General features: G+C 35.5%; 1 protein-coding gene across 2 annotated transcripts in view; it reads left to right on the forward strand.

The window, feature by feature from the left end:
* FSTL5 (follistatin like 5) overlaps positions 1 to 12,840 on the forward strand; it is a 305,571-nt gene extending 292,731 nt beyond the window's left edge. For both annotated transcript variants that reach the window (XM_066317637.1, XM_066317638.1), the window contains one exon: positions 10,393 to 12,840. In XM_066317637.1, the coding sequence (XP_066173734.1) occupies positions 10,393 to 11,095 (703 nt within the window). In that variant the 3' untranslated portion in view covers positions 11,096 to 12,840. The remainder of the gene's footprint in view (positions 1 to 10,392) is intronic.
* The last annotated feature ends 8,567 nt before the right edge of the window (positions 12,841 to 21,407 follow it).

Raw genomic sequence — 21,407 nt, forward strand, 5'->3', positions numbered from 1 at the left:
ACCAACTCACACGATGAGTGTTTGTCCTGTGACTGGATCAACTGAATTCAGAAAAGGCTTGACAGTAAAGAATCTTCTTGTGCAATGACTATATATTTTCATTTGTAAATACTGTCCTTTTCAGCCCTTTTCAGATATGGAAAGATATATTAAAATGTGGCAGTGCTGGAGTTCGGACAATAAGTACTCATCTTCTGGAATAAGTTTCCTCTTAAGCCTTTTCTCAGTACTAGAAAATAGGGTAAAAATTGCTTAGGTACTACAGTGATGAAGATGGAGAGTTATGCACATAAATGTGAGTTAGGCACATAAATGTAACATCCTGTGATCTGGACGCCTCCCACAAAACTGGGTGAGTCTGTGTGAGTCACTAAAGATTTAGTGACTGGATGAGTCACTAAAGATTTCAGACAGGTTTCTGTTTTTCAGGTTCATTTACCACTACCAATATATAGCACATTCTACCAATGATACTTCTACAATGCATTATCTAATTAATTTATTGAAATCTGCCTTCTTGTTATGGAACAAACCCACAAAATCCAGAGCAGGAGGCTGTACACATTTTAAATTGTTTAATGACATTCAAAGCATTTTTGGTATTGGTATAAAGAGCAATCACATAACAGATATATAACAGTGAGATATTTGAGAGGAAAAAGAGGTTTTGTTCATTCCTCAAAAGCAAAATACTCTTCCTGAGCTTTTCCAGAGTCAGTGCTACTTAGGCTGAACTGACTTAATAAAGAACTTGAGAGAAATTTTATGTAAATCCAATGTTACTTGTTCTAAATCATAATAAATAATTCTTCTACATAAACTATGGGATTTTTTTCCCCTGGTTTGGAAGCCCTACACCTTAAAGGACAGTGAATGAATTATTTATTTTGGGCAGTGAAAGAGAGACAGCTATATAAATCCTGTTGTGATATGATAATCTGAACTTCCACATTTTTTCGTAAGTGAAAGTTGTATAGCATGTAAGGAAAAGAAAATCTGTTTTTTACCTTATACACCTGTTATAAACAGTGGAATTTAAGGTGATGGGAATTTTGAGGGTAAAACTGAAAATTAAGTATTAAAAGAGAGAAGATATGTAAATACTTGTAAAATACTGACAATATTTATGTGTAATAATAATACTAGTGAGGTTTCCAAAATTGATACCTTTTAAAATATAAATTTATTATTAGTCCCTTATGTCTTAAGTTACTTCTCAGTGATGGGCAAGTTTCTGTGAGCATGTTATTTCAAAGAAAGATTAGTGAAAAGATTTCCCTCACTCTGAGACATTTGATAAACTTACGAGAGCAATAGAGAGGAGTAGTTTTGGTAGAACAATAATCTGATCTGATTTGCTATAAGGGATTCTTTTGACAGATTGGCAATGAGAGTCTCCAGGTTGTTTTTCAGGAACTATGATAGTGGTAATTATGATAATTACTGTGGGGAAAGAATGATGGAGTTCCTGGGTTACTGTTCTTTTTTTTTTTTTTTTTTTTTTTTTTTTTTTCCTACAAGCTTATAGGTCCACTCCAAAACTTGGAGTGAAAACCCTCATTTTAAATACCTTTAAAATGCTTTCAAAATACTTTAAAAACATGGTCTTGAATTTATTTTGTGAGAAGAAAGCAGAACTAATAATTTTTAGTGTTATTAACTTTGTTATTGACTTTGTAACTTTAAATATGTGGGTATTTTTTTCATTTAAAAAAAAATAAGGCAATCATCAAAAAAAATCTTTTTTTTTTTTTTTTTTTTTTTTTTTTTTTTTTTTTTTTTTTTTATTGCAATTTACAGTTACCACGTTTAGGTTTCTTCCCATTTCTTTGAAGCTGGTTTGGACAAGTAAATTTTAGTCACTTGTTAGTTTCCCTTTGTCTGGGTTCTGTAAAGCTCATTATGGAAAACTAATGACTCCCTGTGGAGAGCTGTCCCCAGCCAGCAGCTGAGCTCTCACTTAGGAGCAAAGCTACTTTGTAAGAAGTTTTATTGTTGAACATAATGTTACGTGTCATGGACTATCCCTGGGGTAGCCCACGGTGTCACCTCCCAACCTCTTCCAAACCTGCAGAATACTCATGGGAAAGGCAGAGTAAGAAACAGAGAAGGCCTTGATGATGTGCCAGCAGTACTCAGCAATAGCTAAAGCTCTGTTGAGTTATCAGCATTTTTGTTCACACATTTAAAACACAGCACAATGCAGGTTGGTATGATAAAAATTAACTCTACCTCAGCTCTTTCTCTACTCTTAGAGAAACTGCTATAGAGCTGCTAAGTATAATTAGCCCTATTTCTTTTAAACTTTTGCCACAACATATGGTCAAAAATCTTTAAAATCTGGGATTAAAATCTTTATTATTTACTTATATAGAGTAAGTGAAGAAAGAAACAATCACAGATTTCACAGTTCTAGCGTTTACTCCAGTTGGAGGGATATGCCCACAGGCTACACTTCCCACTTGCATTAACTGTACACTAAATTATTGGAAATGTAAAGATTTTCTCTCATGTCTGGCAGGTTTAAGTTACATGTGATTCCAATGTCCACTGTGAGAGACACCTTTATGTGCTGATACTGTGCATGATTTCTCTGCATAGAAGAGACATAACAGTTGAAATTGTCATAAATATTAATCAGAGATTAATGAGCAGTGGGAGGCTTATACATACTAAGCTATATGACAGGAAACCTTGAATTGAATATTTCATCAACTATATATAAAACATTCCGGAAGACTGAAGGTACTCTCAACAATCACTTATTGTTTTCCAACAGATGTTTCATAAAAACCAGGCTAAATATGCAGAGGTGACAGACACAATTTCATGACGTAATTATAAATGGCTGTATTTCTTAACCCTTTTAGGTAGCCAAGTGCTTTGGAAAGTTACAATGTTATGGCTACCTTGGGATTCGGTTCCATCTCTGTAGAATGGAGTAGTAATGAAGATTTCTTTATTCAATTTTAATATCTTTCCTTTACTCAGAATGGAAAAAGAAATCTTAGGGTAGTCAAAGCTCAGCACATGCACTGACAGATTTGGTTTGTGGAGACCTCATACAAATTCTCACTAATATAAATTTTGTGAAATGTCTGTATTTTGCTGGTTCTGCAGACACCACTGGAGGGCAACATTTTCTTACCCTGTTTTATAACATACAGCGTTTTTACGTCCCCCTATCTACTTGCCTGTGCAATACAAAACTATCACCTTAGTGACTTGCAATACATTTTTCTCACAAATTTGGTAAGTACTATTTTTTTTAATAGTTGCTCTTGTCTCATCAGAAAGATGAGACCCAATCTTGCAATGGAAGCAGAGTAATTATCTGACACTGGTATGCTGAGAAGGTTCATAATTCTGTAGAGAAGGGAAGACAGAACCATGTTAGTTAGGAGGCAGCAATTAGGTTATTGGACAGTGGACTAAAATTTATTTGCAAGTGATCATTGCTGTGTGTAAACAGGTAACTGTTCTGAAGCAGGTCTCCATGGTCTAACACCATTCCTCCAACCTATCCACCCTGATCTTGTACTGTTAGATCAGTAAACCTCAAAAGAATGACCATTCAGCCTTAAAACATCTTTCACCCCATTATATAGCTTTTATAGTGGTATAGTTGTAATATTAGAAGCAATTCATAAGCCTCCTGAATTTGAAGACCAATGTGTTGTCAAGGAGGATGCTTATTTTCAAAATACATGTGTGTGTATGAAAGATCAGTAATTGTAAAATTACTGATTAGTAATTCATGTGTGAAATTCTTAATTACTTAGTATCAGAAAAAGTGTAAGTTTTAAAAACCAGCTGTTTTCTATACAGTGGATGGAAAAGTGGCATCACAACCTTAGGTCTGCAGATAGGCAGATTCTCTGCATTCTACTTGTGTGTGTGTGTCTATAAGATAAGGAATTGTGTCAAATCACAGTCATTTCACGAGATTTGAAACACTTGGTTGCTTCTTTTCAGGCATTGGAATAGGCTGCCCTGGGAGGTGGTGGAGTCACCACCCCTGGAGGTGTTCAAGAGGCGTCTGGATGATATGGTGATATGGTTTAGGGGTTACAGTGGTGGTGCTGGGGGACTGGTTGGACCGTATGAAATTAAAGTGTTTTTTCCAATCTTGATGGTTTTATGATGATTAATATCTCACTATCAAATGAATGAGTAGTATAAGATTAAAATATACTGTACCTATGCAATTTTGATTATATGAACAAAGCCAAAAAAACAGCTAGAAGAGGCCATGAGAACAGTTTCTCTGACTTCTGCATATGCTTTAGGTTTTAAACATTTCAAATAGCCCTTGAGCATTTCAGATAATGAATCTGGTATTTTTTAAGCTACATCTACTTATCCAAGTAGACAGTAGTATAATCTTTACCTGGAGGTTCCCACCACAGAAAATTCATTGTATCTCTGGTAGTTGGTTGCAATGGTATATTGTCCCTATTGTTAGGAAATACTACCTATTCTTAATTTAAAGTTGTCTGGTTTCAGTATGCAACTATTTTTTGATTGGACTCAGGCTCTTGCATAAAACCCTGGTCTCCATTCCTCAAATAATTTTCAAGTCTTTCCTTGCCCATTGTTTCTTTTTATTCCTTTTTAGAAGGGCAGAAATGAGAAGAAAAATCCCAAACCATACAGCATTCTTAGTTTAGTCTCCCCAGTGTAGTATACAGGTATGAGTGTGTTATATTCTTACTCACCTCTCTTTTGATATACCCTTAAGGACTTTACAGAGGCTTTTGGGTCTTGGTTTTATTTTTGACTCACTAGATTCAGATTTCATATTGACTTGCATGTCTGCTATGATCATTAAATCCTTTTATAGCCACTACTGTTTAGGATACTGCTCTGTGTTCATGTCCTACATTCCTCATTCACATGTGAAACTGCTTAACTTTACACTTGGCTACCTTTAAACATATTTTGCTTGAATGAGCAACTGACTATAATGATTTTGCTGTCATGATCTACAACCTTTGTGTCATGGACATTCATAGACCTTTACATCCACATCATCTGTGGAAATCTTGTGAAGTATCAGCTTTCGTACTGAGACATTTCCTGTAAAATGATGATTCTGCATTGACAACTACATTTTATTACAAATAAATTATTTTTCCTTCAGATATGAGTTTTTATTCCAAGAAAGCTATGGCCTGCTGTTATTCTGTTACCTTCAGAAAGTTTTCTAATAAAAAAATTAAACTCGGTTTGTCTGACAAAGTTCATTGTTTCATAAACCCATGTTGACAGCATTATAGTCACAATTTTCTGTAGTCCATTCTCATATCATCTATATGATGATTTCCCTTGGATATACATCAAGCTGTTCAGCTTAGCTGGGATACCTGTCTTTGCCTTATGAATATTTAAGCAATCCTTTTTTTCAGACTTTCCAAATTTTCCTGTTATTCTGAGATTTATTAAAATGCTAAGAGGTAGTCAACTCTTTCAAAATTATTAGGAACAAATTATCTAACCTGACAGATACATGTCCCTATTAAAAAAACAAACCTGTTTATCACCTTCTTCAGTTGCCCATGACTTGGAAAGTACTTTCTCATCTTAGGTAACAAAAGGATATTTTCTTATTCTTTGGTTTATTTTTCTGTTAGGTTTGTATTTTTTAAAACTATACCAGACATGGAATTCTTAGCTTTTCTTACCAGTTTTCTTCACTTCCCCTTTTCCCTTCTGTACCTTCCCTCCACAACTTCATTACTTTTTCCATCTTTATGCCTCTGCTTAGCAGTTCTCAGAGACGAAGAATCAATCTCACAAACCTCACAGGCACAGGAACAGACCTCTCTTGATTTGTTCAGCTTCTCAAAACTCCAGCCACACAGCTCTCATTGAGACAGGCAGACAAACATATCAAACACACAGCTTGCCAAATCCTTTTACACCCAAGAAGACTGGCAGCTTTAAATGATTTTCCCCCCCACTTCTTTTTATCTGCGTTGTTAGGCTGTTAGGGTATTTACATCCCTGTCCAGCTTTACTGAATTTTAATTGGAGCACTGAAACGTTGCAGGCAGTATGACAGCCAAGAAAGAATTGTTTAAACATTAGTATTGATAAAATCCGATTAGTTCTAATAAATTACTTTTGGCAGCTATACTCCCAGGTTTGGGAACGAGTAGATCCTTCATGAAATTTTACCCATTTCTCTCCCAGCCAGGTCTGAAGTTCTATCTATTTCAAGTAATCAAAACCATTATTTTTAGGGAGTGATTTTGTGTGCTTTTATCCAAAATTATTTACTTTTGTTGTATGTACTTTCTCTTATCTCTCTCTTTAGTACCTCAGTTGCAATGGTAGCCTGTAGCATGATAGGTTAGAAACTGTGCTGGGCCTTATATAACTTGTATTTTTGCCTCGACTATGCCAATGGATTATTATATTACTTTATGCCAGTCATTCAGCTTCCTTTACACTCCATAATATCTGTACAGTGCTTTGAAATCAGTAACTAAAAACTGCTATGTACATTCTATATATTATTCTGCTCACATAACAGATCTCTCATTATATTCAGCTCCAGAAACATTACACTGTGGGCTAACTTTACATATGTCCAAAGCAGTGACTTTTTTAAAAATTTTGACTAGAAAACATTATAAAGCAAAAAGTCTTTAGCATGTTAGTCTTCAAAGAAAATAGAATTATATTTTATCAGGGCTAGAAAAGTCAATACTTTAAGGAAGGAAAGAGAGTATATCTCACAAACGTTTGTTTCCAATTCAGAAGTAAATAAAAAGCAATGAATAGCACAGGTAGCTGTAAATAATTGTTAGTTGAAAATAAATAATCACTGAAAAAATCCATTAAACTGCTCTTTGCATGCTTTAAAAGTAAGATACATTGTAAACAGGCATTCAGGTATAACTGATTATCAGGATATATATAGTTGGCTGCTGTAGCTAAATGCAATTAAGTTCCTTAATAGTACCTGAGCAAGGGTCAGTAGATCTCCCAAGTGCAATAAAAATACAACGTCAGATAAAGTGAAATGTTGAAGCCAGTTTTTATAGTTTTCAGGTAAATTCAATTTCCAAAGCTGAAGCCACTGTTTACATCTCAGGAAGAGTCTGTCCAAGATACTGTAAGCTTTTTACTTGTGGCTTTTGGAACCATGAGCTAAATATTACAAGGAGATAGATAAAACTATAAAATAAACTATTATCCTTATGTTATCAGCTGATTTGTTTTAAAATGTGTTTGCTGACAAACTCTGGAGATCTGGAGTCCCCTGCTGTGGACAAACATAAATTTTAAGTCTGACTGTGCTAGTGCAAAAGTTTACATCAACATTCTTCCATGGCTCCTGAGGCATTTCATTCACACTAACCAGGTTAGAACAAAAACATTCAAAGGATCTTAATTATTCCACAGTAGCTAAATTTATCTTAATGACATGCATTGGGGAATGTTTATGCAAACCTTTTAACAATCAGAGTTTAGGGGATTTGTCTGAGAGAAGGCACCAACAGGTAAGGAGAAGTTGTAGTACAAACCAATGGCAGTGTCCTCTGTGTGGAAAGCTGGATGTCAAATGTGAGTCTTTCCACATGTTCAGTTGATGTTACCCCTCAGGAAGGTAGACAAGACCTTTCCTTTAACCTTAGACAAATATCCAGATTTGGTAATCAAAGAGTTTATGTAACCAAAGTAAACATAGGTTAAGTGTACCTGTGGTTCAAAAACATATATTCTGGGAATAATATGTGAGAAGCAAAGATTAGTAATTTATATAGTCCTCTTGAAATCAATAACATTTGAATGCAAAAATATCCCATAAATTGATTATCAACACTGCTAAATCAAATAGTCATAAGCAAGTCAGATTTCTTTGAATCAAATTGATTTAAATCCTTCATTTTAATCACTATTTAAATCAGCAAGTAAGATTTGCTGATTTAGATAATTGATGCCAATCTTGTTTTGTGCTTGTATTTTAGTTTAGAAAAAGGTAATTTTCATGACCTGGAATAACCCTTAGGGGAAAAAAAAAATTGTCAAGCAGCACAAAGATTTCTTCTTCTGGCTTGATATATGATAAATTAAAAGAAAAGGTTTAGGTTTTGACCAGTTTAAAATTTATGTGTTTAGATTTTTGAATTTGTTTTGTGGTGGAAAATGGTTAAGAATTCCTTTGAGTTTTTAATAAAATATTATCTTTTTTTAAAAAAATTGTGTTTTCTCTCATGCAGGATTGAAACTAAAGTGCAACTTAAAACATACAATCAAATTTTAAGTCTTTTTCCTGAATTAAATAAAGATATCATGAAATATGATGGACACATATATAGAATAAAATGTATCAAGTATATTTAAATGTTAAGTGACTGATTCTTTTTACAGAAGAGAATTTATTACCATGTTTAATATGGTTTCTAAAAACACCAGGCCAAACTGTGATTAAGATCACAAGTAGATCAAAAGTGGTTAAAGCAAAAACTCTCTGCACTGTGTATTTTAATAAAATAGATGAAAAGATATTATAATAGCTTAAAATGAAGTCATTCAGTGTTATCATCACACTGACCTTAAAATTAGGTATTTTCCCTTTATCTTCATGTGAACACTCCTGTATAGTTCACTAATTGTTGCTTTACATTGTTATGTAAAAACACAAACAATAAGCCAATTCTATTGTCCTTTTGTAACCACTGCTCATCTGTCTAACATTGGTTATTAAATATGGAGACATGAAATAGGTTGTTACCTATTTAACCTTTTCTATTACAGAATGACTCTGTACATAATACAGCATAGGTCTCTTTCTTATAGCTGAAAAATGCTTACTAATAATGAACCAGGAATCATTGGCTTTATGGCTACCCAAAAAGATTAAAAAATAGATATCATGTGGCCAAAAAGCCTAAAAATCAAATTCTGCCAATGATCCATATCTTTTTCTATTGACAGAACAGCAGACCCCATAAATAGAAAAGTAACATTGTCTTAAGTTATGCAGACAACACTGCCAAAAAAATCTCACTCGCTCTTTTCTAACCATGATTGAATTCATGTATTTGTAAGTGACTGAATAATCAAAGACAAAAATTATCTCATCATCAGCTCAAATTGTAATTGCAGACCGTCTGATTCATGCTGGCCCTTCTCTGGGCAAGACTTGGACGAAATGAAATCCTATGGTCCCTAACTATTGAAATGATTCTTTAGTTCTGTGCTTTTATAATACTGAAGCAGTATGCAAGGATTTTGGAAGGTGGGGCTAAAATTAAAAATGTTCTTACATCAATTTAGTAGAAAGTGCAAATGTAATTCACACTGTCTTATACTGAGGAACTGCCTGAACAAAGTCCTGAAACATTTTTTGCATGTAACGTTGGGGTTTCGGTGAATAGTAAGTCAATGGGGGTTACAAGTACAGTGTGAAAGTTTTGTGTTATTGTCAACTCAATTGTTAGAATGTTCTGGCTGTCATAGGGTTTTATATCAAAAGGATGTGAAAGGTATTTTTAGATTATATATATCATCATGCAGCCTCATTCTTAGGATCAAAGATTCAAAGGAAAATGCCAAGAAATGTGCCAAAAGAAAACAGCTGTTTGGGAAAACTGCTGTGAAAGCTACTTAAATAAGTAAAACTAATATACTTTCACATGACTCCATTTAGTATTCACAAGTATCTTTTTTCCATATATACATACAGTCAATCGATTGTGCAGTCAGAACATATAGATTACCATTGAACAATAGTGATATACTTGATATTAAAAGGTTACAATCAATGATCTCTAGGATTTTAAAATTTAACCACATTATTCATGTTCAGTGAAAGTTCCTTGATGCATGGAAGAGCATAAAGGGTCATTTAAATTGTCAGAAATACAGTGTTTGGATAATCAGGAGGCATAAACCTAAATCTTTTTATTATATTCATTTCTATTGAATTAAAATAAGAAAGATTCAGATAATGATGGGAATAACAATGAGTGCTGGGTTAAGCTGATGTTCCCAAGTAAGTCGAAGAGCTGTATGAACTGAATTCAAATATGTGGGATATAGTATCTATTGATATTTAATCTTTTTCTCCTTCCTGGCTTTTGTAAAAGTTAGAAGTGAATAGATACTCTGAAAGTAATGATTTACCTTTTCCCTCGTGTCATTAGAAAACTTTCCCATTAATCAGATAAATGGATTTTAGGCATTTTTAATACATTCTAAATTACGAGAACACTAAAAATAAAATATACTGCTTCATATCTGAAACATCTGAAGCTGAGATATACAGCAATACACCGCTGCACGTATTAACTCATCTCCTTTGCTCATGGTGTCTTTCCCCATTCATATATAATGCACACAGCAGCTCTGACTTTGGTTTTCTGCTTTTCCTTTCAGGTTTGGATATATTCTTCATAAGGACGATCCCATGCTCCAGAAAATTGATCTGGAAACGATGTCGTACATCAAGACAATTAGTTTAAAGGATTATAATTGCATTCCTGAGTCGCTGGCTTATACACATCTTGGAGGATATCTTTTTATCTGCTGTAAGCCTGACACCACAGGGGCGGTCCTGCCACAGCTCATAGTGGATAGCGTTACTGATTCTGTGATTGGATACAATGGCGATGTGACCGGCACACCACATATCTCTCCAGATGGGCACTACCTTCTCAGCATTGATGATGCAAAAGGCCTCATGAGGATCCAGTCCATAACAGTGAGAGGAGAAATACAGGATGCATTTGACATTCACACTAATTTGCACATATCTGATGTAGCTTTTCAGCCATCCTTCACTGAAGCTCATCAATACAATGTCTACTGCAGCTCCAGCTCACAAACTGATGTTCTCTTCATGGAGCTTTCCTCTGGCAAGGTGAAGATGGTGAAGAGTCTGAAGGAGCCCATCAAGGCAGGCGAATGGCTTTGGAACAGTAAGAACCGTCTTATAAAAGACAGTGGCCTTTTTGGTCAGTATCTCATGACCCCTTCCAAGGAATCTCTGTTTATCCTGGATGGACGGCTCAATAAGTTAAATTGTGAAATCACCGATGTTGAGAGAGGCAACACAGTTATTTGGGTTGGAGAAGCATAAGAATCTGTGTTAGATATTTACTGAGTTAATAGTTTTACAGTACATTGCACTTAAATTACACCATTCTTCAAATTTACACAATTTTAATTTTAAATTGTTAGGCCCGTCTATACCTGTTATTTCTTTGACATGCACACAATTTGAATCAACTTCCACAAAAAAGTGACTAAAATGATGGCTATTTGATAATGGTACTCCTTTTTAATTATCAACTGAGATTGTGTGGTTTGAAATAACTAAATATTGAAATTGACAATAAGTATAATAAATTACTGGTAAAAAGAAGAAAAAAAACAACAACCAAAAGAGCTTCAGGAAATTTAATATATTTTGCATTTGTAAATGGAAGACCTAAGTATGATCCAAATTTTTTGTTGTTTTGCTTCAGACACAAAACAAGAGCTATTGTACAACAACCTTTGACTCCTTAAACTGAAATGTTATGTCCTGTCCAGTCCACTGTTAAATCTTTTTGTGCCTTGAAGCAAAAGTCTCACAAGAAAGACAAACATAGAAATTATAAAATTTATTTCCACTGTGGCTACTGAATTGCTTGTCATTGGAAAGAAAGTTTTGCTATCAAATTCCAGGTGTCAAGTTGTGCAACATACATGGACAGGAAAAAAGAAATTATATTTGCAGTGCTTTCTGATCACTGCATTTTGGAGTTTATTTTTATGGTGTCTTAGTTGAGAAAGCTGCTTGCAAAAGCTTAACCTTTTTTTAGGAAAAAAAAATAGATGTTATGTTTTTCAGCTATCACAGTGTGGCATCAGCAAGGAGATTCAAGTCTGCTGAAGAGATATATTGCACATCCTTTCAGAATATACCACATTCTAAAAACCTGGCATCACAAAGCTTCACTTATGTCATTAAGGAAACTGTTAATTAAACATAAAGAAAATGCATTTTAAGAAAGTGAGAATGCAAAGAACTGAATGCGACCAGTAGATAACATTTTTGCTTATTCATTGTACTATTGATTCCTATTTGTTAAACCATTTGGTTAGCTCACCAGGTTTTCTAGTCCTTGCATCCAACTGGATAAGTGCAAAAAAAAACAACCAAAAAACAAAAAACAAAAAAACCACAAAAACAAAAAAAATAACAAAAAACTTTGTATTTTTTATAGTTTGTTTACTTAGTATTCTAATATAACACTGGTTAAACATGTAAATGGGAAAAATAAGATTCCCAGAAGTAGAATAACAAGTCAGTAGAAAGCCAGCAGTGAGCATCTATCCAGACTCAGAGCAATGACTTAGAAGTTTGAGAGTATTTTTATTTTTATTATGTTTTTTGCTAAAGAATGCTTATAAACTCTTAAACTGACCTCCATTTACTGAAGGCAATCAGAAAAAAATAAATCTTTTTTTAAACAAGGTTTTATTGCAATTTAGATTATGTAAAATTGCTTTGAAATCTGGAATTTTCTAGCACTGTAATCTTGTGTGCATCGAGCATTCTGCCCTGTGTGGTACAGTAGATCTCTTTAGCTTGAGCGAACCTCTGGGTAAGTAGCTTTAACTGAGATAAAAATTTGCTTACATTTCTAGCTACTGAATCTATTTTCCTTTTTAAGAACTCCTCTCCATTGTGAACAAACAATAATCATGTAAACCGTCTGTTACTCAATTGCAGTAGTCTGTCTCATGCAGTTTTTGTTCTGTAATTTATACCACGTGAATGTTCTGTATGTAGAAAATGCTTGACAAAAGGAGAATAAACCCCATAAATTTTAAACAGTTCTGACTTTGGTGAATCATCAAATCAGCCACACTGAGTTGGCAAGTAAAACAGACTATTTGAAAGCATCTAGTATTTTAAATAGATGTATGAAAATAGATGTATTTATACATATGCAAAATGATATGCAGTGTGTAAAGAAAAAAATTTAGAAAAGCTTATGTTACTGGAAAAGTTTCCTTTGGCTGTTGCAAAGAAAGCTCATTTTATAGCACAGGCTCATCTATCAGCACATCTAAAGCACAAGCAGAGGCTGAGTGGAGGAGAATGGGTTGAGGCAAGCCTTTGGGAGAAGAACTTGGGAGTGTTAGTGGATGAAAAGCTCAATATGACTCAGCAGTGTGTGCTTGCAGCCCAGAAATCCAACTGCATCCCGGTCTGCATCAAGAGAGACGCGACCAGCGGGCCGAGTGACATGATTATTATTACTTGCCTTCAATAATTCTACTTCTTTTTTGACAATATTGTCCAGACTGTGTGTGTAAACAATTGGTCCCAGCTTCTCACCATTATTTTTTCAGTGAAGTTAAACAAATATTGGATCACCATGGTTTCTTTCATAGCTCTTATGGCTGAAGTTCAGCTTTCACAAATACAGATGGCCTGACTGAAGGTTTTAGTGTGGATGAGGGGAAGAGCTGGAACCTGTTTCCATTTTTTGCTGGCAGCTCTATAAGGAAAGCTGAAGTAAGGGGGCTTGTTCAACCCAGAGACAACATCTCCAGGCCTGCCAGTACCCATGATAGGTTATAAAAGAGACAGGGTTAGATTCATCACAGCTGTGCATAGCAGGAGGACAAGGCAGCAGCATAAATTAAATCAAGAGTTTCAGGCTGCATATAAGGAAAAGCTGTGATGACAGCCAAGCATGGGAGCAGGTTGCTTAGAGAGACTATGTAATCTCCATCCTGGGAGTTTTCTAACGCCCGTCTGGATTATGCCCATCTGTCCTTCAGTGGAACTGGCTCTGACTAGCAGAGTGTCAGACTAGAGACCTGCCAAGTGCCCTTCAAACCTCAGTTGTCTTGTGATTCTATCTTTATAACTTGGGGATGGAGACTTAATTTGTTTTAGTTTTTTAAGCTTCTGATTGAGTTTAATGTAAAACCTTCCAGTGTTGTGGCTGGGCTTAAGTATGGCCTAAGAAAAAATCAAAAAACAGTATGTTTTGTCACTTGGAATCCTTAGCTTGGAACATCTCACTTTAAACCAAGGATATTCTCATTTGAAATCTGGAACCCGTTTCTTGGATTCCAGGAAATCCTAAACTGATGTGGAACTTGCACAAGATGAAATATGCAGAGGTAAGTGCTCCTCCTGATGTATCTAAAAAATAGTTATGGCAGAGGGAATGAGGACTTGAGAAAACCTTTGTAGCTAAGATCTGAGTATGTGTCCAACTGTGAAAATAACCATTTAAGTGTATCCTTATTATCAGATTTTCTAGTAAATCTTTTCTAGGCATTTTTAGTATGGTTCGGCAGTGGAATAAAATGATCTGTTAACTTACTAATCAGTTTCAGATAGGAGAGCTCATGTCATAGCTACGGTTGTGTCTTCTAAAGAAACACTTGAACACAAACAAAATCCTGTTCACCTCTCATCAGTTTGTCCTTTGCATTTTGGTCTTCATCTTAAGAGTTCCTAAAGAAACCTACTGAAAATTTTGTTTTGAGGTTAGCAACTAAAACATAGACCACATAAGAATTTTAAAAAATAGCTATTTAAGCATGATTTAGCTGTTATGACCCATAAGTATGAATTAATTTTTTGTGAATACTGTTGTTAAATGAGGAAAAACGTAGTCATAACTTTGTATCTAGAAATCAGAAAGAAACAAAATAGAGCATATGAGGTGAGAGAGAGGAAAAAGTCATTCTGTACATACATACATTAATTAGAGAGATGTGAGATGAATCCCAGCAGTTGAGAACCTTTGCACTTGCACCACACTGACACTGTTTCACTGTGACCAATCCCCTCACAATGAAAGAAGACTTGGAGGAGAAGGGCAAAAATAATGAGCTCAGGGATGAATGTCAAGAATGACCAATTATTGTAAAGAAAGCTGCATTTTTTAGGGAGACTGAAAAGTAAACTTTGGCTTAGATACACAGTTGTACCAGTGAGTCATCAGGTTGTATAAACAGCTTTTGCTGAGATAATTAGTGGAGACTACTGTTCTGAGCTAGCCAGAGCAGCATGGGGGTAAAAAATGTATGTGTGGCTCAACCTAAGGTTAAGTTTGAAAACTGACCAGCTACTAAAGTCAGCTTTGAAGAGACTAATGGGCTTGACCTGGTTCATCCCTTGTACTCCTTTCTAGTGACTTGACACACCCAGCACCATGATGATGAGAATACAGGGACTGGTAAGGAAAACCATGTTTGCATGGTGATTCAACTGCATATTGCAATAGCTACATTGTGCTACTGGTATGATTCAATGTGCTGCTATAATACTCTACAAAATCAAAATGCCATGAAACAATTATATAAAGTAAATTTGGTATTAAACTTTAAATCCTCCTGATGTGGAACCTCTAAAAGAACATAGACAGAGGGTGTCAAACTCTTACTTCCACACACTATCACTCCATTTTATGTAACACTGGAATTTAAAAAAATAAAAACAGCACTAGCAGTGCTTCATGGTATCACAATTAAGTTTGGAAGAAATGGGTGAAATGCTTATACTGATGCTAGAAGCACTTAATTTTATAGTCAGTGAGTATTGCATTATGTAAAGCACAATAATGGCAACAAAGGCAGTGTGGTGAACTATTTCCTTGTAATATTTAGGAAGGAGGAGATTCTGAGAGGTCTGTAACCTGAGAGTCAAGAAATCATAATCTAAGATATGTTTATGTTCCTTAGCACAGATAATTCAACATCCAAATTATTCAAGGAGTTTTATGTTGGATGGAGGGTTTTTTTGGGTTTGAAGGGTTCTTGGTTGGGTTTTTTGTTGGGTTATTTTGGGAGGAGGGGGACAGATGTGGGGTGTTTTTTTTGTTTAAATAATAAGACATTGTCAGAGAAAGTACTAACAAGAGTATGTGTCAAAAAATCTATTGACATTACTAGTAAAAATTCATGAACAGGAGTTAAAAATACATATTTGACTTGCATCTATCCTGCCTGTCCCCCCGTAATGGGTTAAATGCCTTGTTGGCATGCCACTACTTTAGAAATTATTTAAAACTGTCTTCAGTGAGCTATCTTTCACAAAGTATGACAAATTCAGTTACTGATAGAAGACTGAAATTGCTTTTTTCTATTTAGAACTAATGCATGAAAGATTGCTTCTTCTAGCTTATGAATATTAAACTTGTTCTTATTTTAATCTAATAGAGGGAAAAATAGCTTCCTGTTATTAGTCATGATGTTAACGTTCTTATTTTTAATCTTCTCAAGGTATGTGTCCTTTACAAAAGTATGGAAAATAGTTCTTTCATTTTGCAATGCGGCTTCTTGTATTTTCCTCTAGTAATGAAAACTTAGGTATATGCTTTCCTTTTAATTGTAATTAAATCTACGGCAAATACATATATAAATGTATATGTATTTGCCTGGTAATATCTTTCAATACTCTCTGTGTATATGATTCAAGAAAAAAGCAAACCACAATTCACCATACCCCAGTAACTTGCTGGAATCTTCCACAAGAAGATCCCTTTCCCCCCCTCTGACCCCCAGCACACCTGTGCTAAATCATTGCTAATGCTGCAGACAGTACTGTGAAGAAGTAGAAGCAACAGCATAAGGAAAAATTATTGCATAAATGAAGAAGGAAAAGGAGTTAAGTCTCCAAGTTATGGCAAAATTAGTTTTTAAGTGTCCTAATTAAAACTGTAGATAAACATCCATTTTCTGTATGCTGACTGTAAAGATGAAGTAAAGTGATACACTTGTAAACTGTACTTGGATGCTCTTTCCAAATTAACTTCCTCCCTATACCTTGGGAGCAGAACAGCACGATTTAATGCTCTTCAGGCTGGACCTCCATATCCTTTCCTCCACGATTCTGTGGCTCTTGGCTCCTTTAAATTTCCAGTTAAGAGGACATCTGAGGTGACATTCATACTATCTTAGAACTATAGAATCAGTAAGGTGGATAAAGACCTTCAAGATCGAGTCCAAATTTTGATTGAACACCAATATGTCAACAAGACCATAGCACTGAGTGCCATGTTCAGTTGTTTCTTGAACACTTCCAGGAATGGAGACTCCACCACTTCCATGAGCAGCCCAATTAAATGTTTAACTACTTTCAATGACTAAATCCTTCTTGATATATAACCTGAACCCCCCTGGTGAAGTTTGTGGCTGTTTCCTCTTGACCTGTCACTAGTTGTCTGGGAAAGGGGCCTGACCCCACCTCCTACACCCTCCTTTCTTTCAGGCAGTTGTAGAGAGTGATAAGGTTACCTTTGAGCTACATTTTTTTCCAGATTTAACAACCCCAGCTCCTCAACTGCTTCTTTAGGACTTGGCCTGTAGACCCTCCATTAGCTCCAGTGTTTGACATGTTCTGGCACCCCAAAGTCTTTCTTGAAATGAGTGGCCAAGAACTGGAAACAGTATTCAAGGTGATTCCTCACCAGTTCCAGTTACAGAAGGACAATCTTTTTCCCTGGTCCTACTGGCATTGATATGTTGTCCTCTTTTACCTTGTAAGCTTAAATGCAACATTTACCTATGAGAGTGAGCCTCTTTCCCACAAGATCTGCATTACCTCTGGAGTTGTATTTGATGCTCAGATCAATTTTGGTGAAAATGATTAATCATTTTCATCTTAAATCGTATTACATTTCCACAAAGTATTGCTTTTACTTTACCTGTTTTGCTAAACTCTATCTACCTTGGATGACCTCAGTCTTGTGATAGAGATTTTCCTCATTCTGACTGTTTTTAATACCCAAGTAGAAAACCTTTTGTTCACTTCACTGAAGAGAGGTGTTAGCCCAATTTTTCTGCATCTTTTTGTTACGCTGTAGGAAAATGGGTATCATTGTAGAGCTAGTCTTTTGTACTCCCTAGCAGCAGTACTTTGTGCATACTAAGGAGGAAAGCCATGAAAGAGAGATATCACCACATCATTCAAGATCTGTCTACAACACAAAAGCCAGAAGTTCTATAGTACTTTAATCTTATGTTTATCTCCTGCTCACATGCCGCTTGTGCTGACAGGTACAGGGAGATAGAGTACTGGAAGTTGGTCAGTGCACTTTGTGGCTGGGACCAAGCAGCTGGAGCATTACTTTCAGTTTATTACAGGAATCATCAGTGGTTTTGTGCTCAGAATGTGATGAAGACAAGCCTTGGTTCCAGATTTCAAACCAAACTTTACACACAACTCTCTAAAACATGGGGTCTAGCAGAATTCCAGTCAATGCCATGACTGGAATTCTTGTACCACCTTCCTTTGTGCTGATAGCAGAAGTGATTGTGTGTTCCCATTTTTCATGCTTGCCCTCATTTTGTTTACTGTTGTAAGTAAGTGTGCACAAGACACAGTAAAGCTATGATGTTCTAAGGGTAGAGGCCTCCTAGGAGAGGATGAACTGCTAGTTAACTACTTGCCATGATGGAGAAAAAAACAGAAATATTTGTACATAAATTAAGCCCTTCTTCCAGAAAACTTGAATATCTGATGAGCTTTGCCTTAAAAAATGAAGGGCTTATTTGACCATCACAGATACATGAAAATGTCTAATACACTTCTGGTTTCCTAAACATTTTTAATGTGCCAAGGACTAAATATTCTCAGTTCAATAAATGTGATTTTTCTTTAAGGCTTTTGTTTGTACTATAATACTGCTATTGCTTTAAAAAAAAAATACTAGAAAACTTATTTTTAAAATCTACTAGACCCTATTTTATTTAGAGATTCAATTACTGACTGTAGATTTTTTCTTCGCTGAGATTAATCATGATTTACACATGTTACAGAGACATGATTATTTAGTAATATTAAAATATGAGAATTAAATTTCTCCTTTGCTTCTCCAAATATACTTCCACTTGAATGACAAACGTTCAGGAAATTGAGCATTGTACTCCCACTCCAATCTTTTAATATCAATATTAGCAAAGCATTCTTCTATTCTTAAAAAACCCCTTTTTTCCCTAACACATAGGAATATAATAGAAAGCAGGAAAACAGAAAACTTTTTTCCTCTTTTTATCCTAAACTTCAGTAATTCTTAAGTATTTTTCTAAGTATTAGTTTATACAAGTGAATGACATGATTGAAATTCAACAACTCTGGTGTTCAGATAGTGTTGTATTGCCAGTCATGTCTTCTCTTGTTGTTCAAGGCAATCTTTGTTTTAAATTGTGACCCTCACATTTGTCTAAGTGTTTGAACCACTAAATGTAACCAAGAACCATTTATCTTGTAGAATGAGCATAATTTTGTTATGTTCCTTTTCACACTGACCAGAACAATTATGAAGTGTTTCCTTCAAATAAAAAAAAAAAATCATCAGTGTGAAAGATTTTTGGCATCTAAAGTCAGAATTTCACGGAGTCCAGTTACACTTTGCCTGTGTTAGCGAGGAAAACACATAACCACCGGAATGATTATGAGGTGCTTTATTGAAGAGCTCTGGGAGCCGGGGTACAAACCCAAATCCAACTCCAACGAGGGTCCAAGAAGGGCCCCGTATTATACCATTTCGTTACATAACTCTATGTTAATCATTAAACTTACATTGTTCTATTGTATACATCCAAGCATGAATTTTGTAAATACCTTCTTTACGATTCTGGTTTGAAATAATAATCATGTTTAGCTACCAAAAATCATTACAATTCGATCATCTATCTTATGATGATTAGGTACAGTTTCACCCGACCTAGTTTCCAAATACAAGTCGTCCCAATCTTCTCCTTCTCCCCCCATCCTGATTACCCAGGCAGAGTTATACTTGATTTGGTTAAAACAATGAAAGCAACACCTGGTTGCAGTGAAGCAGAGACTCTATTCCCAGCTTCTCTGGTAACCGAAGTTATTAACCCTATCCTAACATTCCCCCCTTTGAAAGTATTTCACTTTAAATCTACTAAGTGTAAATGCTTTCATTCAGTACAGTCCATTTATCTTCTATACTGGATGTTCAGCTTCGAATTCATGGTTGATGTGGGCTTCATTAGTGCAGATCGGAGGTGCTGAAGGTGCAGTCTTGTCTCGTGTCAGCGCCTTCATTATTGTTCTGTTCCAGGATGTTCTTCTTTGTATTTCTCCTTTTAGGATCCTATAAACTAACCAAATCACTAGAAACATAATCAGTAAAATTATTAAATTTTCAAGAATAGATTTCACCCATGAATTAATATTCAATCCTAATCCTTTAAAAACTTTGTTTAGCCAAGTAGTAGCTAAATCCTTTTGTTCCTCTTGGACCTCATGTTCTATCTGTCCTAACTGGCTAATATCATGTTCTACATTTGTTGTTACATTTGGGATGTGGATGCAGCAATGGTCAATTCATCCTTTTAAATATCCACACACTTTGTGTTCTTTCAGGAGTAACATATCTAAAGCCAATCGATTTTGTAAAGTCATTTTGGTAGTAGCTTGTAACTGCATATTGAATTTACTAAATTCTTCTTGTGCAACTCTTGCTAATTTTTTTACCTGACCTGTGATTTTACACAGCATTTCCCTATTCTGATAATTTGCAACAGGACCAAACAGAGATTCCAGGGCCCACCCGAATTTTACTCTACTAGAGGGTTTTTGTCAGGTGTCATCTTGATTTTGATTATTCGAGATATCTTGTTTTGTTTTTATGTGCAGGAGCTCACGGCTCCCATTAAATGGGGACCTTTTTCAGATTGGGCATAAGGTGGGGAGACCCAAAGTAATTTCCTTTACCTCCTTGTCTACTGGCAAGTGTGTTGTCCAAGCACTATCACTTGTTGCCCACACAAATTGCCCAGGACTTCGGATTGTACTCTTACTACATCCTACTATGATCCTGGGTGCGATTTTGCCCTGTTTGTGTTTGATTTCTCTGCAAGCACAACCAACTTGCAAGGCTACAGCTAAAGGTGACCATTGTTTTACCTCCAGGTCGTCAGAGGTGCAGTCATAAATCTTATCACATGTCCACCAATTTACTTTTGCTGTTTCTTTTCTGCTAGCAGTACCAGTGTTTACTATCACTGGATCTGTTTCATTTTCAGGGCCTTTCCATTTAATGCACCAAGGAGTGCTTGCCATATATCGGAACCTCTGAAATATACCCACAGACCATGCACTATCCCAGGGTTCTAATCCTTTCCACTCCTTTTCTTCACACTTCTACACTAATGGGTTTCCTGTCACATTTTCTATTACCTGTTTACATTTAACTGTTTTGTTCTCTTTTATATTAGGTAGTTTTGATGTTATGATTCCCCAACTTACTGGGTCTCCTGCTGCCTTCGGTATTGGCAGGCAGGCTGTTATTCTAGTGGTGTTTTGCATTTTGGCAAAGTCTTTGATCAATCCAATCATCACATTTTCAACTTGAATCGTATTAGGAGCTTCTATTACCTGTGTTCCTGTTTGTATC

The sequence above is a fragment of the Sylvia atricapilla genome, chromosome 4 (assembly GCF_009819655.1).
Source record: "Sylvia atricapilla isolate bSylAtr1 chromosome 4, bSylAtr1.pri, whole genome shotgun sequence".
NCBI lineage: Eukaryota > Metazoa > Chordata > Aves > Passeriformes > Sylviidae > Sylvia > Sylvia atricapilla.